Below are 24993 nucleotides of genomic sequence, written 5' to 3'. Positions count from 1 at the left end.
GTATGTATTTGATTTTTTCATGTATTGGAAACTTTTTAACGTTTGCTTTGAAAATGTTTGTCATCCTTTCAGACTGTGATATGAAATGTGGTGGGGCGGGGGAACAGACACGTCCCCGACAGACCCGGGTATCCATGGGGGGGACCCGGAGTTAGATGATACTTCCAGCCCCATTCCTATAAGGTAAGTACCTACCCAGCTAGGTAGGATACCTACTGTATTTTGGATCAACCGCCATAATTTCGTGCATCTCTTTTTTTTTAATTTGTTTTGAAATATTTTTTTAACCAATTTTGAAAAGGCTAAGTTTCAGTTTTCTTGTGGGGTTTACACAAATAATCAAAAAAGTACAGTTGACTTTCAGATCGATATAGGTCATTTTCGGCATTTTATACTTTAAAAACTTTAAAATTATTTATTAAAATTCTCGGTAATCGTTTAAACCGATAGCCGACGCTCTCTCTTGGATTATTTTTAAACTTACCTGAAAAGTGTAAAACAAACAGCTTAGGTACTAGATATTCTGGGACATGCACTGCACACAACTTAAGGCCAAGGTTTTTTTGTGCAACCATTTCGTACCTAAGCAATGCGCAAATGGCAATTAGAATCCGATTTTCGATATGAAACTTGGCATGAGTAATCCTTGATAGGTCTATTTTCCCAAAATCGAACAAAAGTTGGAAAAGTAACGGCTGGCGGTTCGATTTTGGGGAAATTGACCTACTATATTACTCATGCCAAGTTTCATAACGAAATTAGAATTCTAAGTGCCATTTGCGCATTGATTACGAGATGGTTGCATTACCCCCCCCCCCTTATTGAATAGGAGTTCATATTGCTCTATTATGCTAAGAAAGTATTAAGAAGTTATTTGCTAAATTCATTTAAACTTTCACCATTACAAAAAAAAGCAAAGAATACCCAAAAAAAGATATGTAATAGTTTTCAACCCTACTAAAAAAATAACAGGGTTTTTAAACTTCAAATGCCAGTGTAATTTACAGTCCAATGCCCCCCTCCCAAATCACCACTTCTTCTTTTTAAGCTATCTAATTTTACAAAGTCTTCATGTGTATTTCTTTTGCAGAGGTGGAGGTCGCTTGGACGACAGTTCTTCTCCCCTGTCTAGTTCCATGGCCTCCAGTGTGGGCAGTCCTTCCACTGACCTCCAGGAACTGAGGAACCTGAGGTCGCAGTTCCACGACCAGGAGGAACTACTTGGTCAAATCAGGGAAGCTTTGCAAGGCACTGCACAGAGACAGGAAACGCAGGTTTGTCTTTTGCAAAACAAAACTTGCAGTTCTTCAGGGATTTATTGGAAATCAAAAATTGATATTGAAATAAAAGATTTCTCGATAGGTATTGTTATACTAACCGTCTATCCGTTTTAAGATTTTACCAGACATATATATATATATTTTGATGCTCTATAGATTGTAAAAAAAACCTTTTACTAGGTAGGTATTTTAAGTTTGGTCTATTTCTTATGATATCAAACGTATTGTATTATTAAGGATAATAATATGCAAAAGTAATGCAGCTCTAAATTTTGAGAAATCTCTGAAGAAATTGAGAAGTTTATTTCTACAGAAAATAAAAGTTACCTATTCTTAGAGCATTCATGCCTTAAAGTTATCAGAATATACTTTTAAAACTATACTATATCTGTATCCAAAGTACAGCCTGTAAAATCACATTTTATCAGAAATTTTAAAGGATATGACAATTGAAGATAAATTGATTTACATCCCAAATAATGATTTGCAACATTAAACTTTCTGTATATTTAAGGGGGGGGGGGGGGGGGTTAATGCAACCATCTCGTAATCAGTGAGCAAATGACACTTAGAATTCGAATTTCGATCTGAACTTTTGCATGAGTAATCCTTGATAGGTCTATTTTCCCTAAATCGAACAAAAAGTTGGAAAAGTATCGGCTAGCGGCTCAGCCGTTCAGCCGTTTTTTGCCTATTTTCAGGGTAAATCCATCATCAACTTTTTAAAACATATTTTTGGTTTAATTCATGTTAAATGATAGCAATAACCAATTTTAAAACTTCTAGTACCAACAGCTACCGTCTAGAACCGTTTGATAGCGTTTTGGAGTAGAAAAGAGTATTATGTTGAGAGAGGTTTCGTGACTAATTTGCAATATAGATATCAAAAAAATGGCAAAATAGCTGAGCCGTTAGCCGTTACTTTTTCAACTTTTTGTTTGATTTAGGGAAAATAGACCTACCGAGGATTACTCATGCAAAATTATAGATGGAAATTCAAATTCTAAGTGCCATTTGCTCACTGATTACGAGATGGTTGCATTAACCCCCCCCCCCCCCTTATTGGTTTAAATGTTTAAAATAAAACTAGTTGGAAGGAACTAACCAATCAAAAATAAATTCAATACCTATAGTTTTACGAATAAGTAATGTTACTATATGCTTACAAAACTGTTGGTACCAATTTAATTTACACCACAATCTCAATTCTTTTCCATTTTATCACAGTCCTTGCTGGAAAAAACTAGGAGGGGAAAAAATAAAAAAATTGCAGCAGGGGGAAAAAAAATGAATCTTGTGCAGAATATACATCCCTGTTATCAAGTTACGTACCTAGCTGCTTCGATACTAAAAAATGTTTTATTTTAGGACTATGCTAGCCGGCTGGCGCAAATGCGGCAGAAAGGTCGGACGGGCGGACCTGACAAGAAAGTTTCATCCACACCAATTAAACAAGATATCAATACAGATTTCTCAGGTTTTTAATTGTTTCTTTTAATTTACAAGCTGTCAAATGCATAAATTTAATTTCTCCTGAAAAGAGGGAGGATGAGTTTTTTATTATTACCCTGTATCTTTTAACTCTTATTGATAAATAAGGATTCAATTAATTCTAATTATATTTGATTTATTTCATTTTAACTTTTTATGATACAACCTAGGGGTATTTTTTGCATAATAATCGAAACAAATTCTAGATATAGGTATTCACAATCACCCATTTTTAATATAGGTGTAAATTGGGGAAAGAATACGAGAAATAGATTTGGATGGTTGTTTTATTTATCGCACGGATCTAAAAGAATAAGACAATGGCCAATAAATGGATGTTCCACCCCAAAGATAATACACAAAATTACGCCTTCTGTAGATGTTATTTATAGTTGAAACGTTTGGACATCTAACTTATTGAACCATCAAATTAAAATTCCCCAAGGTTGTCAAGCCAACGAATAAGTAAACGTTATTATAAATATCATCTCCCTCGCTTTTTTTACCTAAAATGTTAAACATTTATTTTGCAGAAGCCGGAAGCGGAGGAAAAAAGACGCGTGGAGCCAAAATGCAAATGCTTAGAAAACAACTAGAAGAATCCAAAGCAAGACAGGTAGGGTCAGGGACAGGACAATAGACGATAAGTTGATTTATATCCCCAATAAAGGTTACAAATAGACACACATCCTTCTACTTTTATATAGCTTTAATGAAATAAAAGCAAAATATTTTATATTATTTATTTTATTATATCAAATTCAATAATGAACAAAAATTGATATATTCATTTTAAGGTAGGAGCCGGAGCCGTATTTCCAGATACGGCGCCGACACCCTGATCTTAATTTTTTTTTTCCTAGGTACTTATTTAAAAGTATTCAATATATTTAGAATGCAGAGGCCGAGAGTCGTAAAGACTTGGAAAGCATGGTCCACAATTTACAACAGGAGATAGCTAAGGTATTTTCTTCCAGCTTATACCAAAAAAGAAATGAATTCGAAAAAAAATCATGAAAAATTTACGTGTTTTCTGCTGTAGTAGAATTCACGACCTTTACATCTGTCCCCCAAATATTATTTTAGATTTATTTTGCATAATGGTTTACCTTATTCAGGATTTACTAAGTCTAATATATTCTTTTCCTTTGTAATTCTAGTTTATCTTTTTATTTTACATTCAATTTTTAGAGATTTTACCTAGTAAGTTCATAGAAAATATATTTATTATTAACTTTCAGAGAGACACAGTTATCGCATCCCTACAGTTATCCAGCGTCAACTCCAGTGTGATATCCTCCCCATTTGTGATGTCTCCAGAGAGTGGTCAGTCACCAGCCAGCTACAGTCCTGGCAGTATCACTCCTCCCTACAAGTCTCTGGGAGGTGTATCACACTCAGATATGATGGAACAGATCAGTGCTAAGGTAAAGGTTGTTTTGTAAACTTTTTGTCAGGGGTGTATATTCTGAATAAGATTTATTTTTCCCTGGCTACAAAATATTTGATTTATTTTTCACCCTAGTTTTTTCCCCCTAGTTTTTTCCCCCAAGGAGTGCAGTGGTAAAAATGGAAAAATGTTTTCAGTATGTACTCTTTATTTTATTCATTTCTCCCCTATCACATATTTTTCTTGTTTTCAGGACTTTTTATTTCTTTATTTCAATCCCTCCTCCCACATATTTTTTTATTATCCCGGCCCCAGACTGACTTAAACAGGTTTTTTTTTGGTTTTCATCTATAGAGATGAGAAACCTAACAGTTTGTCTGCTGAGGAAAACTTTCTTAACACTTCCGGGAAAAAATGTTATTTTGTACTTCTTTTAGTTAAAACTTTAACAGAAGTAGTGGAATAAATTAATCAAACACCCAACAGAAATATATCAAATAAGTAAAATAATAATATTTTACTTTAGGATAACAAGATTATAGAGCTGTCCGAACAAGTAGCCGATCTTGGTCGTAAAGTATTTGATCTTGAAGAAAATCTAAAAGAAAAGGATCAAATTATCACTGCCAGAACTCAAGCTGTCGGTCTTGCGGCTGCCAGTGTGTCCGCTCGTGGCAGAGAACATCTGGAACAGCTTGATACTGCCAGAGAACAGCTGCGCAGCCTGCAGCAGCAATGGAGCAGCCGGGAGGCTGAATGGCGGTCAGAAAAGGAAGAAAAAGATCTGGCGCTTGAAGCTAGCCGGGTCAGAGTTGAGGCCATTAATCTGGAAAGAAATCAGCTGATTCAGACTCAATCTGAATTGGAACAGAAGGGCAAAGAGCTAAGAGACGAGGTTGGACAAATGGGAGAACAGGTGGCAGAGGCCAAAAATAAAGCCAGGGAGGAAAGAATCCTTCTAGAGGCCAGAGTTGAAGAATTGGAAGAGGACAAGACCAAACTAGAACACACGCTTGTAGAGAAGGAACATATCTTCAAAGCTCGGATCAATGAGCTGGAAAAGCAGCTGCGGGAATCACGCCTGGACGCCAACGAGGACAAGGAACTTGCTGAGAGAGTAGCGGAGCTGGAAATATCGTCTGCTCTCAAGGAAGAAGAGAAAGGAAATCTACAGCTGAAGATCATGGAATTAGAAGAAGCTATCAATACCGAGGTAAAAACATATTTTATTACTGCCCACCCCTTTCCCCCTCCTAGTGGCAATATTCATGTAGATACTGTTTTAGTAGCAAAGCTATACTATAATTCGGAGTATACATCCGCCCGTTTGTAAGAAACGGTTTTTGGGAAAGGAAGTTTCTTGACCGTTATATAATATACATAAATGAGGGAAATATTAAGATTCCCTATACTAATTAGCAAAGCATCCAAAATTTAATTTACTTGGTACGTTGGTATAGCTAGTAAAAGAATTGTCTAACCGAGCACAATAATCAATGTAGGACTTTATTGGCGTCCGCATTTGTTTGTCTGTATGTCCGTCTGTCTCAGGTAAGATAGTACAAAACTCTAATTTATGTTTGTTTTTCATGACAAGGATTACCTGCTCTAACTATTTTTGTCCAAAATAATATAAGTAAGTATTTGTTATTTCTATAAAAATCAAATCTTTTTTTAATGCAGAGCCGTCTAAAGACCGACCTTGCTGAAGTGAAAGAGGAGCTGCGGCACCGAGAGGATGATATCGAGGCCCAGACTAGATCCATCGCCATGCTGGAGTCGGAGAAGTTTGACCTTATGGAGGCCATTGCCTCCAGAGACGATATGCTTACATCCAGGTAAAGTCCCCTGTCTATTAACCACACAGTAGTTTTTAAACCAACACATGCAATTGTAATACTTTATTTTGATTACAGGCCATTTTATAAGCTAGGTCATGGCCTACACATTTTCGACATTTTCGCTATTTACTCAATACCGTAAAGTATAGACAAAATGTTGATAGATTTTAATGTAAAGAAAGTACAGGAGTAACGTAGCAATCATCAGCAAAGATACTTGGCGTTATCCTGTTTTTTTTTTCAATTTTGTACCCCCCCCCCCCCCCCCCGGGCCCCCCCCCCCCCTGACTACCGACAAACAACTATTTTAGGTTAGGTTAGGTTTTAGGCTAGGGAGCCGAGCGCTGCGGCTAGGCAGGCAAGGGGGCCGAGCGCTGCGGCGGCTAGGCAGGCTAGGGAGCCGAGCGCTGCGGCCAGAGTTCATAGTTCGCTGTCGGGGGGGGGGGGGGGGGGCCGGGGGGGGGGTACTCAAATTTTCAATATTGAAGAAAAAATTCTAAGAGGATAATACAAGATACTTTTAATTATTATAGAACAGTAAAGTTTAACAGGTGTTGACATTGAACCACTGAATGTACCTATTAGGCTTTTGATTCCAGCTGATTTTAAAGAATGATTATACCTCTAGTTTATTTTGATATCCTATGATAGATTGGAGGAAATCGGACGGATTTCTCAAGAATTGGAAGAGGCTAGCTGCCAGCGAGTGAGGCTAGAAATGAGATGTGTAGAGCTGGAGGAGGCTAAGGACAGGTGGGAGGGAGAGAGGCTGGAGGCTGAACAGAGGCTACAGGTATAATTATTACTCTAGAAATTATATAAGAAAATGGAAGGCAAATATAATGACAGATTCTCGCCCAGATAAATATAAAAAAATATACAGATACAAATTAAGAGGCAAACGGATAAAAAAATTTTAAAAGGAAGTCACATGACCACCCATTGCCTATTTACAGATACAATATGATATTTTCTTTGAGTACAACGATTTAATTTTAACTAAAAAGTTATCATATGTTGACCTATCCCTTGTCCATTATTATTCAAATTGTTATATTTTTAATAGGCAGAGAAAGAGATGAGTGCAGAGGCTTTGAAACCTTTAGAAGAGCTTCAAACCAAGTACGATGAACTGAAGAAGGAGCATGAAAATTTTAAGTCTATCCACCAGGAGGCACTGAACAAGAGCAAGCTTTATGATACGGATATTCTTGATAAATATACTAAGATTAAGGTAGACTTTGAATCATCTTTTTAAGTAGGATTATATCCGTATGTCTAATAGTCTATCTGATTATTCTATTATAAACTTATTTTATTGGATTTTTAAACATTATACACTTTCCTTTATTTTACTTTCATTATACTGTCAGAGACAATTTATTATGATAAAAAAGATCAACTTTTTAAGTATTATTCATCGATTATAATTTATTAAAAATGTTATTACTTGTTGCTGGTCAACTTATGAATGGACATTTTAGTCCTTGTTTGCTATATTTACAAAATGTCAGTGGCGTGCATTGCAGAAGGGGGGGGGGATGCGCGTAGCCAACTCGAAAATTTTGACAATAATTTTTTTTTGATTTGGGGGAATGTGCCTTTTTAAAAGCTTGAAAGTCCCCCCTCCCCCAACTTTAGGGGTATATATTTCTGTATCCTTACCTTTTAATTTAATGCATGCACCCCCTTTTAAACGCTTCTGTTGTTTGTCCCATTTTACAATGTGTTCAATGTTTCTCTTTCACTTTTCAATTTTGAAAGTTATTTCCCTGTTTATTGTTGAATTGAATGGAACACAAAGCTTTTCAATGCAATATTTGTTTCCATTAAAGTGTTCTTTATTAAACGGAGACAGGGACGGATTATTTAAAAAAAAGGATATCTACTTAATCTTTTGATCCGGATCCTTGGACTCAAAAATATGCGGATCCTTGCGGATCCGGATCGAAACCCTGATTTTAGGGGAGGTTTAACCATGCGAGCCTACCGGTCCATTACCCAAAATTACCTCACCTAACCTATCCTTAAGTAATAAACAAACAAACAATATCAACACTACAACAAATCTGTGGCATACAATGGGGAATTTGCTTTTTGTCATGCCAACAAGATATAGAAAATGTTATGCTTAAAAAGAGAGTAGTACTAGTTGATTGAGATTAACATATCTCAACCCATTTCTATTATTAGGAGGGACACTGATAGTATCTTTGAATGTTAAAATCTCCGCCCTTTATTAATAACATGTTACTTTTTAGGAGTTAAAGATAGAGAGGGATAGTTTGCACAGTATGCTGGCAGATAAGAATCAACTACTCTCCGCCCACTTCTCGGATATGGAGGCTAAAGATGCTGAAATTACTAAACTCAGGTAGAAATATATTATTCCATTGAAACTTTACTGGCTGCCGAAAGCAATTGTACCTGTTATCTTATAGGAAAACTATAAGATCAATTCTTATTTTGTTTGCCCCGGGCCAGCTAAATAGTAATTTTATCATATGATTTGTATTCATTTGTCGTTGACAATTACATATGATATTAAACTAAAGATGGTTAGGAACCGTTTATAATCCAGCGGAAATGGACCGGATTCGAAGCCATACCAAAATATATTTTCTCGTATTCATTCGAAACCGATTTTAATCTGGTGGATTAGAACCGGTTCTCATCCATAAGAAAAACTGTCTAGCATCGTATTATATCCAGTTTTCTACGAATATAAAAATGTACGATCATTAGATTAAAACCAGTTCGACACCTCAGGGCTAAAAATAACTGGTTTTAATCTTAAAATTGTACATTTTTATATCCGCGAAAAGCTGTTTATAATACGATGCGAGAAATAGATATTCTATAACTTTTATTGTTGTATTAAATTAAATCAAAGTTATTTCTGTTTTCAATTTTTTTTTATAATTCAGCAATGACAAAAACAATCTTGAAATCGCATTAAAAGCCAAAGAGGAAGAGTTGGCCAACCTCCAGACAATAGTATCCAACAGTGATAATGTTCAAGTACTTACTGATCTTCATGAAACTGTCAAACAACTGAATTCAAATCTTGATTCTACACAGAAAGATCTTGCTGACAAAGTACTACTAATTGAGCAAATAGAAGCTGCTAAAAATACACTTGAAGATCAGTTATCTGCCACAGAAAAGGTGTCTGAAGAAAGATTAAAGATGAATGAAGAACTATCAGCTGCTATGAATGATTTAGAGGAGAAGCTTGGAAAATCAGATAGTGAATGTCTAACCTTTAAAGAGAAGCTAAATAATCTTCTTGAACAAACTGAGATTGAGAAAAAGAAACAAGCTGAGGATATTGAAAAATTAAAAGTCAAATTACAAGAAACTGAACAAAAGTTATCTGAAGAAATGAAAGTAAATAAAGATATGAAAGAGGAATCCCTTGAATTAAATAAGAAGATGGAATCTTTAACTGTTGATTTTGAGGGTAAGATAGAATCTTTGAACGCTGATAATTCTGCTAAAAATGGTAAGATCGACAAACTTCTAAAAGATTTGGATGACATTAATTCAGAAATGGATTCAAAATTCAAAGCCCTGGAGGAAGAAAAAGCAAAAATGCAACAATCACATGACAGTCTCAAAGAAACGTTAGAAGAAAAATTATCAGAACTAAGAGACATGGAACAAGTATTAAATCTAAAGAATGATGAAGTCAAGACACTTGAAACAGATCTTAATCTTAAGATAGATGATCTCAAGATATTAAACGAAGATATGACATCCAAATATAAGATTATTGAAGACCTTCAAAGTCAAGTAATGACTGCTGAAGATAGCTTGGAGATTGAAAAAGAGGCAAAGGGCAAAGTATCAGCTTTATTGAAGGAGAAAGAAGCTGCACTTGATACTCTACAAACTGTTATTGATGCACTAAAGGTAATATTTCATTTTTAAAACAAATACTTCATCTCAAATATTAAAATTATTCCCTAGGTAACCTTTTGTAATTTTCAATTTCGTTGAAAAAAGGTTATAAGATTGGAGTGGTTCCATTTCTACGACTAGCAAAAGTACGGTCACTGTGTTTTTGTCAATTTGATTGGTAGGTATATAATTGGCAATATTGTTTTACCCATTGTCAAAATTACACTTTCAACCTATCAAATACAGTTTCATGTCTTTTTCACACCCATGAAATTCAATGAGGCTGTCAAATTTACAGTTATCTTGATAAAATTGAACTACTTTCTTTATACCCTTTACTGCTGATAATCTTCAAGTGAACATTTCTGGATTTCTTTTTTTTCAATTGAAATTATTTTTAATTTTAGGCTGAAAATGGTGAAAAATCTTCCAACGAACTTGCCTCCCTTCAAGAGAAACTACTTGAGTGTCAGAGATCTTTAACAGAGAAAAATGTGCTCCTAGAGCAACACAAAGTTGACGAGGAGAGCGAAAAAATGCACAACACTGAACTCACCGACAGAATTGTTCAGCTCGAAAAAGAAATGTCTGATTATTCCGGCTTTACTGAATATATGAATATTCTTAAGGCTGAAAATAAGAATCTTATTGAAGCTTCACAACAAAAGGATGCTGAAATGAAGTCTCTTAAAGATGACTTAGAAAGGTTGAATCAAGTTAAGTCTGATGGTGACAAATCTACTGGAGATAGTGATGAAATGGTTAGATTGCAAGAGGAGCAGATTCAAATGCTGAGATATCAACTTAAGGTAAGTTATTACTCAGTAGCATAATAAATCTCACTTTTATGAGATTTTCTCAGTACAATTTAAGGTATTTAAGTGTATTTATATAATCTAAAAATTATTTTCTTTGTTACGTACACATGGGATAGGATTCAATCATTGATGCAGCATTGCATTTTCATAAGAGTAAACGCGGTAACATTCTTAAAAGGAAATGATAAAAGTGGTATAATAGAAAGTATACTGTGATATCATTGGCTCTTTTTTAAGGAAAAGGCCGAACTAATTGACAGACTAACCGACCAGCCAGGTCTTGATGCTGTGCAACAACTGAATGAAGAATTAGAAAGCAAATCACAAGAGGTAACATATAATTTTATTTTTGGTGTGCGGCGAAAGTCATTTGACCCCCGTCTGCTATAAAAGTACTTCAAGCTAAGATTGTACACCAAGTATGTACATTGTACATGAGCTAAGTAGAACCATAAATGAATTACAAATTAGACAATTGGAATTATGTAAGACTATCTTATTAAGAATTTTTTTTATCCCCCCCGGCCCCCCCCTTTAGTAGGTTCAATTTTGCAGAATATACACCCCTGTTTCATGCAAAACAAACTTTTGAAAACTATTATTTTAGTTGCTAAAAGACGCTTTCGTAGACAAAAATAAAATTTAAGAATCAATAATTCTTATCAAATAAGCTTATTTCCGATCGATTTACAATTTATTATAAATTACATAAAAACACATGTTATATAGTAATATTATCTAAGACAGTAACAGTTATTCTGCAATCTTTAGAAGCGAAGCTTGCATTTGACAATTGTCTTTCCGTACAACATAACGACACACCGTCACTTTGTGGTAGTAAGCTAAACAAATTAGATAATCCTCGTTTACAACGTACATCGCTCTTACAACACAAACACCCTTTTATCTAACCTTGATATGCTGTAACACTTGGACGCCACTTTGTCATATTGGGTATGGCTTTAAAAAAATAAGGAATGCTTTGTTTGTTTACTAGCAATTGTAAGAATTCGCCTTCATACTGACCTAAATAATTTTTTTAAGAACTTCCCTACTAGAAGACACAGAATTCAATCTATATAATTTCAGTTGATTAAAATTGCTGAATATAAGAATTTGTCCTAACTTGTTTTACATATTTGTAAGTCTGTGTAGTATAGTAATAAGATTAATTGGGTTAATGTCAGGGAGGGAGAAGACAATAACAAATAAATTAATCTACAAACCTTTTATATACCATTTTTAATTTACTTTTAACTTTGAGCAGAATTTTTTTTACCTAAGAGCAGTGTTTCGGAGCCGGAGCCGGGAGCAGTAACATTTTTGGTGGAACCGGAGCCGTATTTTTCGTTAAAAACGGCTCCGGCTCCAGATTAGCTAAAATGATTTTTTCAAGTAATATTATAATTTGGCAACGGTCTATTTCCATATAATAAACTGAAAAACTATTGTTACTTAACAAATAGACACACATCCTTCTACTTTTATATAGCTTTAATCAAATAAAAGCAAAATATTTTATATTATTTATTTTATTTTATCAAATTCAATAATGAACAAAAATTGATATATTAATTTTAAGGTAGGAGCCGGAGCCGTATTTCCAGATACGGCTCCGCGGAGCCGGAGCCGCATAAAAATTAAACGGCTCTGACACCCTGCCTAAGAGTGAGGATGGAAATTATTTTATGTTCTATCGTCCTGTCCCTGAATAATTTATGCAATACATTCTTAGTCACAGTTTAACCTTAGTACAAGTTATAAACAATGAGGAAATTAGTTTTAAAGTGAATTGAGAATCCGGGAAAACAAGGGTGACAGCTTCAATAAAAGCATAGCTCAACAAACTTAACAGGCACACAAACAAGTACATTGTTACAACGATATTAACAGGCATTGAAAAAAAAATATTTATAAGGTTGAAAAAAATGTAGAATAAACGTACTTACATATAAGGCTTAATTTTAGTGTTGCTTTAATTTTAACATAATTCTTTAATGATTCTAAATTCTAGTTGATTAGGTCTGTTTAAAGATTTCCATTCATACAGCTCTAACAATAATTTTTATTTATAGATTGATGACCTAAAGAACCTGCTTCGGAAAGCAGAAGTTGATAAAAATGGAATAGAAGAAGCCAGAGCTAAATTAGAAAATAAACTATCAGAATTAGAACAGTTTAATCTTGAGATGGTTAAGGAGTCAAATCATGTTGAGGTAGGCTTAAACTTCCGAGATCTAAAGTGATAAGACAATGGTCGATAAATTGATGTATATCCCCAATGATGATAAACAAAATTACCCAGTCCGTAGATTTTCACAATTGAGAGTTCGTTCTAACATCATTATTATCATGTTATAGGCATCTAACATCTAACACAATGGTTTTATTTTTCACTCGACTTTTCTGTGGAATAAGTGTATAAGAATTATATTTTTCTTAGTAATAAGGTATTCTTATGTCTGTATGTTAAGCGACACTTTATTTTATAATAGTGAAGCCACTCTATAATATAAGTAATATATGTGTTAACATGGATATGACGGGCATAATATGGTTACAGGGAAAGGTATCACTTGTTCCTGGAGGGCCCTAGCGACAACTTTTTTTCATTTCTTATATATTTCTTTTCTGAAATTATGTATAGGTTCTAAAGTATAGAGTTTAATATTCCTTATCCTCTATTTTCGTTTGTTTTGTCTCCTTTCTCTGACTCTCTTAATGGTTGACCATATATTTTGCTTATAATTCAACAATTTTGCTGCTATTGGACGAAATTGTCTTTTTTTTAAATCACTAGTTTCCTAAAACTTTTTCCAGCATCGCTTCGACACCGATGAACATCCGGTGAATTAGAAACGGCTATAAGTCATACTGAAAAATTATGTCTAGCATCGTATTATATTTAGTTTTCTAGGAATATAAAAATGTACTATCATAAGATCAACACCAATTTTTTCAAGCCCGCGCCTTCGGCATCTCGGGGCTAACAAATCTGGTTTAATCCTATATTTGTACATTTTCATATCAACGGAAAGCTGTTCATAATGCGATACAATAAATAACCATTTTCTCTCTTCAGGAAACTGGTGAAAAGTTGAGAGAATTGAGGAACCAGATTGAGCAGAAGAATGATGAGCTCTCCTCCCTGGAGGCTGAAAATAAACAGCTCAAACAAAATATTAACAATCAATCCCAGGTTACCTTTAAATTCTTGACAAGTGAAAATAATTAATGTTTTTTTACTGAGCAGACATATGATGCTTATTGCTCCAAATAAATCTTACTTGGCTCTCATGTTTTAAATTGAACAAACCTAATTTTTGATTGCCCTTCAACATCTAAATGCCAGAACTTGGATATTAGAGTTTTTGTTTTACTTAAGATCTCTAGTATGTCATAGTTTTTCTTCAATTGACTTCTATTTTAAGTACCTATGATAGCAAAGATATACATATATAAATCAGTAAAGTTATCTCTATAACTCTAGCTATCCGTCCGTATTGGCACATCTTTGGCACAATTTTTGATTCATTCATTATTTTTTTTTGTATTCGACTGATTTATGTCTTCAATTGGTTTATCCTGTTATATGACTGAAAATTAAGATTTCAATAACTTCTAAACTGATTAAGTTCGCCTTTATAGGGAAGCTTCGCATATGTCACCGGATGGTTTTAGGCTATTATAATTTTAGATTTAATCCCTGTGATATTTTTAGGATTTTTTACCTATATATTATCTACTTAACCCTTTGAATATAGAGCCCCCACAAAGATGCTGGGGCACAGCCGCTAGTTTGCCTATAAATGAAGGGACCAAAAACTGTTTTCAATACAAAAACTTTAAAATCATTGTTTAGGTTGGCAGTGCATCAGAAGTAGAGTCTAATCTGGTAGCAGAAAGAGACGCATTGAAGGAGAAGAATGAGAAACTTAAAGACATGTGCAAGAAATATCTTGCCAAGGTTAAACTGCTGGAAGGAAAATCCAGGTAGGATTATTTCCTCATTTGATCATTATTGTTTCAGCTACTATGTACTGAAGTCCAAATATTAAGTTTTATTCGCAGGGATCTAAAGAAATAAGAGAATTGCCAAAAAATTTATGTACATTCCAAATGATGATACACAAATATTACCCCTTTAGTAGATTAAAATTAATGGTTGAAACGTTTGAACACTCAACTTAGTGATCCAACCAATTAAAATTCACTAAAGTCTCCAAAGCTGTTAAGCCAACGAATAAGAAAATAAGAAAACGTCATTATAAAACTTTGGGGAAAGTGAAATAAACAGCCCATTAATTCCCCCCCCCCCCCCTCTCTCTCTCTCTCTCTGTATATTCTATTGATTTGTTGTGTAGTTTAAAAAAACATAGGTAAATCATAAAGTATTTAATTTGAGTAGGTAATTTAGATTTTTATATCAAAATAAATTTTAGGGCAAGTGTGGCGAGTGTGTCAAGCATTGGTAATACTAGCGTCATGGACAATCAACGTGAAGAGGAATTAAGCAATAAGATCCTTCAGCTAGAAACACAAGTTAAACAACTGACAAAAGATTTTACAGTTGCTGAAGAGAAAAATAAGGTAAAAATAATTTATGATTTTTAATTGGGTAGATAGTAATTTTATATTGTTTCAATGTTTTTTAAAAACCTAGGTAATCATATTGAAATTTTTTTAGAGTTCTGAAATCAAATTGCAAGAGATTCACGCTGAATTGGAAAACTCAATCAGCACAATCAACTCTCTAACACAAGAACTTACAGAAAAAGAATCTGCCATCAGCAGTAAAGACGATATTCTTCAAAACAAAGACGACATAATCCGTGATTTGAAGGCTAAACTGGAGGCTGCTCCAGAAAATGTTCCAGTTGATCCTGAAGATGAACAGAGTGTCCTAGCAGCCCATAATCAAACTAAAGCTGAACTTAATGCTTTGAAGGTGAATAATATTTGTAAACATAACGAAACTTGGGACAGTAGATATAATATAATATAGATTATCCGCCTTTCCAAAAAAAGTTAACTCCTCCAACAGACAAAACACCTTAAAGGGGGGGGGGGCGAAAGTGACACTTTTTAAAACCAACACTAAAAGTCAAAGGAACTCAACTAAAAAAAGAGTTACAGGATTGACATTTTGCATGGCAGTTGCTTTATAGGGGTACAATATGGAACTGTGAAGAAACGGCGTCGCAACCGCCGAAAACCGCCGAGAAAAGGCAAAAAAAAATTCGGCGGGAAACGGCGGTTGCGCCGCCGTTTCTTCACAGTTCCATATTTTACCCCAATAAAGCAACTGCCATGCAAAATCTCAGACCTGTAACTCTTTTGAGTTCCTTTGTTGACTTTTAGTTTGGGTTTCAAAAAGTGTCACTTTCGCCCCCCCCCCCCCCCTCCTTTTTTTTGAATATATTGTTTCTAGAAAGCTAACCTTATATTGAGGAATTCAACTATTCATAGCTAACTTGTTAAAGGATTAGAAATGTTCTTTACACAATACTAGGAAATAAATTTTTACACGATCTATTTTACCTGAGAAAAGCTATTATAAGAAATGCGACTATTTATAGCTGACGCGTTATGTGGCCGAAATGAAAAAAATATGCCCTATTTTACGCTAATGTGTACAACATTAGACCCTGTTGAAAACGTAACGAATGTACTTATGAAAAAGATTGCCATTTGTTATCTTTAACCATGAAGGACAGGTGCACATTTTGTAATATATGTAATTGAAACATTAAGTAATAAGTATACAACATATTTATTATTAATGCACAGATAAAACATGAATGTTAAACAACAACATAAAGACAGTACTTCATGTGATCTACTTGATCTGAGTACGAATTTTAAGTAAGAAATATCAGTTTAACACAACCAATGACAAGTTTTGAATGTTCCTTTACCCTCCTGCTATTGGACATTTTGTCTCTTGAGTAACTCTATTCCTGCTACTTTTAGTTTTTTAGTAAAGGATCTTGAAAATGACTGGGAAGCTTAATAAACGTCTTCATGTTGTTTTAGGCTATTTCGTATCCTTGCTCTCTTTTAGAGGCTTGTCGCTAAGCAGCTAGATTATATGTATCACGAACAAAGTCAAAAAATATTTATGTTAGACATGTTACCTATCTATCTTTTTTGAAAGACTCATATGTCAATGTTTCTAGGAAAAATGTAAGAAGTTGATAGTTAAAGTAAAACAACAAGATGCTTTGCTGAAGAAGGTAATATTTGTATTATAACCTTTCATATTTTTTTTTTATCAACAAGTATATCTAATCTATATTCAAAAGAAAGGGGACTATCCACGAACCAGAGCAAGTGATTCTAAGCATCTTCCAGCATTGACCCATAGCATTTTTTTAGTGAATATACTAGGTTTATGTTTAATATTTGCTTTATCGACTAAAAAGTTAGGTTTCACCATGGTTTTATATGAAAAAAACTTTGAAATGTAAAGCAATTTTTAAAGCAATATCATTAAATGCTTTGTTGAGTTCAAAGGACAAAATAACACTGCAGAAAAGCGTCAAATGTTGTAAATTGCAAAAGTACATTAGTTAAACTGTTTACAAGTTACCAACTCCTTTTCTAAATATACATTTTTAAACACAATAATATACTTTTGTGTCAAAGCTTTTAAACAACAGTTTGAACTCATCAAAACATTCGATGATATTGCACCAAACAATGCTTAACATTTCAAAGTTTTTTTTTATATAAAACCATGGTGAAACCTTACTTTTTAGTCGATAAACCAAATATTAAACCTAAACCTAGTATATTTACTACAAAAATACTTGACCCAATGCTGGAAGACACTTAGAATCACTTGCTCTTGTTCGTGGATAGTCCTCTTTTAAATTTTGGAATTCGTTAATTGTTAAGTTTTAATCCGAGGTATCGCGATTTTTTTTCCTGAATAAATTCAATTAGAAAGTATATCTAAATATTTTAAAAGGGGGGGGGGTTTTAATGCAACCATCTCGTAATCAATGTATAAATGGCACTTAGAATTCGAATTTCGACCTCAAATTTTGCATGAGTAATCCTTGGTAGGTCTATTTTCCCTAAATCGAACAAAAAGTTGGAAAAGTAACTGCTGGCAGCTGGCGGCTCAGCCGTTAAGCCGTTTTTTGCCTAATTTCAGGGCAAATTCATCATTAATTACGTAGGAATCAACTTTTTAAAACATATTTTTGGTTTAATTCATGTTAAATGATAGCAATAACCATTTTTAAAATTTCTTGTACCAGCTGCTAAACGGCTAGAACCGGCTGAAAACGGCTGGGAGCTGCCAAGAGTATGAACAGCTGCAGCTCACCTTGGAGCGGCCAAGAGTAGAATGAGTACATAGGGCTTGTGACATGTCTAGGGGTAGGTTTTTAGGGGTGCTAAACTCAAAAATGCTACCAAAAGTAGTGGCAGCCCATCCATATGGCAGCTGGGTAACAGCTGCAGCTCAGCTGGGAGCGGACAAGATTAGAATGAGTAGATAGGGCATGTGACATGTCTAGGGGTAGGTTTTTATGGTTGCTGAGCTCAAAAATACTACCAAAAATAGTGGCAGCTCAATCATATGGCAGCTGGGTAACGGCCGCTGCTGAGCTGGGAGCTGCCAAGAGTTGAATGTGTAGATAGGGCTTGTGACATGTCTAGGGGTAGGTTTTTATGGTTGCTGAGCTCAAAAATGCTACCAAAAATAGTGGCAGCCCATCAATATGGCAGCTGGGTAACAGCTGCAGCTCAGCTGGGAGCTGCCAAGAGTTGAATGTGTAGATAGGGCTTGTGACATGTCTAGGGGTAGGTTTTTATGGGTGCTGAGCTCAAAAATGCTATCAAAAATAGTGGCAGCTCATCCATATGGCAGCTGGATAACGGCCGCTGCTCAGCTGGGAGCAGCCAAGAGTAAAATGAGTAGATAGGGCTTTTGACGTGTCTAGGGGTAGGTTTTTATGGGTGCTGAGCTCAAAAATGCCATCAAAAATAGTGGCGGCCCATTCACATGGCAGCTGGGTAAAAGCTACAGCTCAGCTGGGAGCGGCTAAGAGTAGAATGAGTTCATAGGGCTTGTGACGTGTTTAGGGGTAGGTTTTCATGGGTGCTGAGCTCAAAAATACTACTAAAAAAAGTGGCCGCCCATCCATATTGCAGCTGGGTAACAGCTAAGCTTAGCAGTAAGCCGTTATTTAAGACTCATTGACTATTGGGACTATTGAAGGATAACCAAATATTGAATCTTTCAGTATAAATACACTATTGTCATTTTATATTATTAATAACAACACCTTATCAATGTATTGATTTAGTTGTAAAACGGCTGAAATTGGCTGAGAACAGTTACCAACAGATAAAAGTAAACTAGTAAAGTCATAGCTTGTGATGTGTCAAAGAGGTGTAAGTTTTTATAGGTGCCAAGCTCATTAATACTCCCAAAAATAGAAAAGCCCATCCAAATGGCAGCATGGTAAGGGCTGCTGCTCAGCTGTAGCTGTTACCCAGCTGCCATATAGACAGGCCCGAACTTTTATTGGTAGTATTTTAGAGCTCAACACCCATAAAAACCTACCCCTAGACACGTCACATGCTATGTACTTTTGGCTATTGTTAGCTTTTCTCAGCCGTTTTTGGTAGTTTTCAGCTCTTGAAATAGTAAAATCTAGTAATTAAAAAGAGTTATTAGTAATATATCCATGAAAAAAAGGTAAAATGTTAATAGGGAGAAGTTTAATTCCACTGAAATAATCAATTTTTTAAGCCTCAAAAAACAGCTGAGCTGTGGCCATTACCCAGCTGCCATATAGAAGGGACGGCACTAATTTTTGTGCTCAGCGTCCATTAAAACCTACCCCTAGACACATCAGAAGCCCTATCTACTCATCTACTTTTGGCCGCTCCCAGCTGAGCTGCAGCTGTTACCCAGCTGCCAAATGGATGGGAGGCCACTATTTTTGGTTGTATTTTTGAGCTAAGCAACCATAAAAGCCTACCCCTAGACACGTCACAAGTCCCATCTACTCATTCTACTATTGGCCCCTCCTAGCTGAGCTGTAGCTGTTACCCAGCTGCCATGTGGATAGGCCGCCACTATTTTTGGTAGTATTTTTGAGCTCAGCACTCCGAAAACCTACCCCTAGACACGTCACAAGTCCTATCTACTTATTCTACTCTTGGCCGCTCCAAGGTGAGCTGCGGCCGTTACCCAGCTGCCATATGGATGGGCGGCCACTATTTTTGGTAGTAGTATTGAGCTAAGCACCCATAAAAACCTAGGTACCCCTTGACACGTCACAAGCCCTATCTACTTATTCTAATCTTGTCCGCTCCCAGCTGAGCTGCAGCTGTTACCCAGCTGCCATATGGATGGGCTGCCACTACTTTTGGTAGCATTTTTGAGTTTAGCACCCCTAAAAACCTACCCCTAGACATGTCACAAGCCCTATGTACTCATTCTACTCTTGGCCGCTCCAAGGTGAGCTGCAGCTGTTACCCAGCTGCCATATGGATGGGCGGCCACTATTTTGGTAGTATTTTTGAGCTTAGCACCCCTAAAAACCTACCCCTAGACACGTCACAAGCCCTATCTACACATTCAACTCTTGGCAGCTCCCCGCTCAGCAGCGGCCGTTACCCAGCTGCCATATGATTGAGCTGCCACTATTTTTGGTAGTATTTTTGAGCTCAGCACCCATAAAAACCTACCATTAGACACGTTACAAGCCCTATCTACTCATTCTACTCTTGGCCGCTACCAGCTGAGCTGCAGCTGTTACCCAGCTGCCATATGGATGGGCTGCCACTATTTTTGGTAGCATTTTTGAGCTCAGCAACCATAAAAACCTACCCCTAGACATGTCACATGCCCTATCAACTCTTCATACTCTTGGCGGCTCCCAGCCGGTTCTAGCCGTTTAGCAGCTGGTACTAGAAATTTAAAAAATGGTTATTGCTATTATTAACATGAATTAAACCAAAAATCTGTTTTTAAAAGTTGATTCCTACGTAATTAATGATGAATTTGCCCTGAAAATAGGCAAAAAACGGCTAAACGGCTGAGCCGCCAGCTGCCAGCCGTTACTTTTCCAACTTTTTGTTCGATTTACGGAAAATAGACCTACCAAGGATTACTCATGCAAAATTTGAGATCGAAATTCGAATTCTAAGTGCCATTTATACATTGATTACGAGATGGTTGCATTAAAAACCCCCCCCTTAATTTTTTTAACTTAACAAAAGACTTTATAAATTTTTGAAAATCCACGAGTAAAGAATGCACCAAAAGTCAGTCTTGATTGAACCCATTATGTATACTAGGAATACGCCAAAGTTAAAACAGAATCAACAAGTAGTATGGATGACAACCATCAAAAATTGGCAGAAAAAGAAAAAGAATTGAAGAAAGAAAGGGAAAAGATTACAAAAATAGAGCAAGAATTTGAACAAGTAAAGCTGAAAATGGAGACAGTGGCTACAGAAAATGAAGATCTTAAGAAACGTCTGGTTGAATCAGAATCTGCTGCTAGTGAGGCTCAGGCTAATTCTGAGGAAATAGAGGAACTAAATAATCAAGTTGATGAGTTGGAAGATAAGGTGGATAATCTTACGGAAGAAAATAAGACATTGACATCAGCTAAGGTAATTACAACAAAATATACAATATTATAGCATTATCTAGCTCGACTGTTTTTTCCTTTAAAAAGAAGCTTTTTTTCGCACATAAAAAAATTTTGCCTTTTTTTCTTCTTATTCAATATCTAGAAATTGCCTAGATCTCATCTAATATTACCTACATGTTAAAAAAAAACTTAGAGTGGTCAGAGAGACTCCTCCCTTCTTTCGAATTCCTTAGTAAAGTTGCGCTTCTACCACTTGAAAGCCAAAAAAGTGGTTTTATACCGAGATAATTTGTTTTAGTAAAAATAAAGCTCTGTCAAAAAATTGATTTGTTTTTGTCTTAGGCTCAAATGGAGGCAGAGTTGCTAAAACTGCGCATGGAAAAGAATCAAGCTACTGCATTTGCAGAAAAATTACAGAAGGAAAAGAAAACAAATCTAGAGCAGAAGATTATTTCTGGCCTGTACAACAGCCCGCTGCTGGAGGCTGCCAGGCTGGCGGAGCCGCAGGATGATAGTGATGATGATGACGGCCGAGCGGATACGCCTGAAATAAGGGTTCAGCAAGAAACAGGTACAAAGAGCTTTAAAAATCTTACATAATCCAGTTAATATTTTTATATTGCAATAAGACTTTTTATATTGGTATTGGATGCACTGAACAACAAGCAGTGAGTGAATCATTTATCTCTCAGTATCCCATGAATAAATTTGGCCTTTGGTAGCTTGAATATATTAGGTTGTAGAATTAGATTATTTTTCATTGTTATTTCCCTCCCTGGATAAAAGCCGAAAAATGACAATTTGTATTGTAAACTTAATATTCAGGATTCAAAGGTTTTGAAGATGATGGCTGGGGTGCTTCTGAAACGGCTGCTAACATTGTCGGAACATCTGCTGCTTCTGTTGAGCCTGAAGGAGCATCTAATGCGGCTGTGGAGCCTGTAGCACTTGAGAAAGATGGTTGGGGAGAGGCTATTATAGAAGATGATGGTCTTGTCACTCCTGATCCTGGATCAAGGCACATACTTGCGAGTTAAGAGAATACAACGGCTTAATAATTTTTTTTTTGTTTTAGGGCCCAATAAGTTCTCTAGTTCTCTTTTACTCTTTGTACAGTACAATTATATTCACTTAGAACTATTTTGCACTAATATTTTTTATCTACCTTACCATTTCAAAGTATGTTATAAAATCATAAATTAAATTTGATAAAATATGTAGTATGAACCTAATGTAGGTCCTTATTTTTTACAATAACGTTTTCTCATTCGTTGGCTTAACAACTTTGGGAAATTTTAGGTACTGAATTTTGATTGGTTGTTTTATTAAGTCGAAAGCTCAAACTTTTCAACCACTAACTTAATTTTTATCTGCAGAAGCCAGAAAGGGTATTTTGTGCGTCATAATTGGGGCTTGCATGGGCATCAATTTATCGGCCATTAACTTATCCCTTTAGATCACTGAATGATTAATGGGGGGGAGGGGTTTTCAATCTAGAGATTTTAATTATGATAATGTCTTAGAATTGGGCCTTCAGTCTAAACAGAATTTAAACATTATCATAATTCATACCTGCTTTTCAAATTCTTGACTCGAGCATTGTATAATTTGGCAGACAACAGCAACTGGTACCTGACCAAGCAGCCGAGGCACAAGCTACAGCTGATGAGGATGGCTGGGGTGTCGAAAATCAAGGCAAGGATAATGTTATTTAGATCAATAGATAAATTTAAAACTACAAACTAAACTTAGGAGTAGCTGCGTTTTTCACATTAATTATATATTATTTAGAAGTTATTTAAACATACATTAAATATCTGTTGTAAAATTGCTATAATGCAAGATGCTGCGCTTATAAATCTTATTTTCATAGCTAGTTTTACAGACGTAAATATCTAAAATGTAGTAGAGCTTCGCTTTTAAAATTTCAAATCTAATTTTTATAAATTTGACTTATTACTTTATTCTTGAAAAAAGGAGATGGTTGGGAGGATGATTGGGGCAGCGGTGCTGGTGAACCTGAAATTCCATCTGTTAATGTCAGCGAACAACCTCTTAGCTTAACAAGCAATGCTAGTAATGTGACAACTGAACGAGAGGCCGACATTGAGGATGGTTGGGGTGATGACACCTGGGGAGAACCTGAAATTGGTGGTGGCCTTGGTGTTGGGGCCAATGATGACTTAGCTGCTAATCTTAGACTGTCTGTTGACAGAGACATGGCTGATGTAGGAGCTGGTGCTGCCAGTAGTGTTCATAGCTCTGTCCATGGCACCCCAACAAGACAGATTGTCAAGTCTCCTTCACATGAAGCCATGGAGTATAAAATGGCGGAAAAAGAGTCGGAATTAGAAAACTTGCAATCTCGTTTTGACAGGCTTGTTGAGGCTAAATGTGAACTTGAAAGTCATGTTAAGAATGCCTCAGCTGAAAACAATGAATTGCTTGCTAAGCTGAATAAATTATCAAACAGTGAAGCAAACATGAAAGCAACCATTGAATCTCTTGAGGAGAAGATCAACATTCTTGAAACAGAAAGAAAAGTGCATGCTCAAGAGATTGAAGGCGAAAATGATGAGCTAAGAAAACTTAGGGAACAAATTGAAGCAATGAAAGAGATTCAGATAGAGCTGAATAACATGAGGACAAGTAAGACAGAACTAGAAACGAGATTAGAATCTGCTACCTCAAACCATACAGATTTAGAGGAAAAGGTTTCAGCTCTAGAAAGTGAAAAATCTGCATTTGAGTTAGAACAAGCTAAACTTAATGCTGAACTCACAGAAATGCGGGAATCTAAATCTAAACTGTCAACAGATCTTGCCCAATTACAAGAAGACCTAGAAAGCAGTGAGAACACAAGATCAGACCTTCAAGAGACAATTAAACAATTGCAACAACGACGCAACAGCCAAGATTCTAAGGTTGAAGAACTTGAAGCTATGCTGGCAAACATGAGGTCTGAAAACGAGGAACAGGATGATAAGTTATCAGCCACGCAGATGGCTGAAGCACAGGTCAATGAATTGAAGGCAGAAATAAAACAGATCCAGGAGGAGATGGATCAAAAATCTTCTAAATTACAGTCTCAATCTAACAGGTACATTTTATTATACAGTTTTTATAAATTACCTATGGAAGCTACCACTTATTCAATACTACCAAGTAGTAAAAGACTTGAATTTTATTTTTATGATTATATCAGCATTCTCTTAACATCAGGCGCTTATCTGATTCAGTACTTGTGTCTGTTTCTTAAGACCTAACAAATTACCAGAACAGTTTTGTTTTGTTTTGGTTCCCAAGTGAAAATTTGCGGGTGGACTGGAGAAATGTTTGTCTTAATGAGGCACCTTCGAAAGAATTATAATATACTGAAAAACGCTGTTTTAGGGTTACTGAACTAGAGGCCGAAGTAAGCAGTCTTAAATCTGACGTTGAAGCCGCCAGAATATCGGAGGATGAAATGGGTCAAGAGCTTGCAGGCAAGCATTTAAGGATTGGAAATTGATTGAAAAAAAATATTTTTTTTATTTTGCTTGTATTTAATTTTTATCTTGTCTCAAGACAAAATTTTGTATAGAGTTTAATGTTTATTGAATTATGTAGTTTCATCAGGAAGGTAGGTGACATTAAACTGTA

The 24993-nt window shown here is 35.6% G+C and overlaps 1 protein-coding gene across 3 annotated transcripts in view; it reads left to right on the top strand.

The window, feature by feature from the left end:
• Positions 1–50: 50 nt before the first annotated feature.
• The window catches only part of LOC145319246 (uncharacterized), a 45611-nt gene continuing 20668 nt past the window's right edge, over positions 51–24993 (top strand). For all 3 annotated transcript variants that reach the window (XR_013879787.1, XR_013879786.1, XM_080161252.1), the window contains exons 1-26: positions 51–183; positions 1091–1274; positions 2649–2757; positions 3305–3387; positions 3666–3734; positions 4013–4198; positions 4688–5374; positions 5845–5999; positions 6654–6795; positions 7069–7236; positions 8264–8376; positions 8930–9917; positions 10313–10714; positions 10961–11053; positions 12799–12939; positions 13806–13922; positions 14586–14716; positions 15166–15313; positions 15411–15671; positions 16903–16959; positions 21050–21370; positions 21694–21922; positions 22177–22369; positions 22967–23046; positions 23329–24451; positions 24745–24836. Coding sequence is in view for 1 of the 3 variants with exons in the window: in XM_080161252.1 (XP_080017378.1) it covers positions 86–183; positions 1091–1274; positions 2649–2757; positions 3305–3387; positions 3666–3734; positions 4013–4198; positions 4688–5374; positions 5845–5999; positions 6654–6795; positions 7069–7236; positions 8264–8376; positions 8930–9917; positions 10313–10714; positions 10961–11053; positions 12799–12939; positions 13806–13922; positions 14586–14716; positions 15166–15313; positions 15411–15671; positions 16903–16959; positions 21050–21370; positions 21694–21922; positions 22177–22369; positions 22967–23046; positions 23329–24451; positions 24745–24836 (6370 nt within the window). In the remaining 2 variants the exon portion in view is untranslated. The remainder of the gene's footprint in view (positions 184–1090; positions 1275–2648; positions 2758–3304; positions 3388–3665; positions 3735–4012; positions 4199–4687; positions 5375–5844; positions 6000–6653; positions 6796–7068; positions 7237–8263; positions 8377–8929; positions 9918–10312; positions 10715–10960; positions 11054–12798; positions 12940–13805; positions 13923–14585; positions 14717–15165; positions 15314–15410; positions 15672–16902; positions 16960–21049; positions 21371–21693; positions 21923–22176; positions 22370–22966; positions 23047–23328; positions 24452–24744; positions 24837–24993) is intronic.

This window comes from Acartia tonsa, chromosome 5 (genome assembly GCF_053477335.1).
Source record: "Acartia tonsa isolate MP-2025a chromosome 5, ASM5347733v1, whole genome shotgun sequence".
Classification (NCBI taxonomy): domain Eukaryota; kingdom Metazoa; phylum Arthropoda; class Copepoda; order Calanoida; family Acartiidae; genus Acartia; species Acartia tonsa.
The sequence above is the reverse complement of the archived record's forward strand: the minus strand, read 5'-3'. Positions and strand labels throughout refer to the sequence as shown.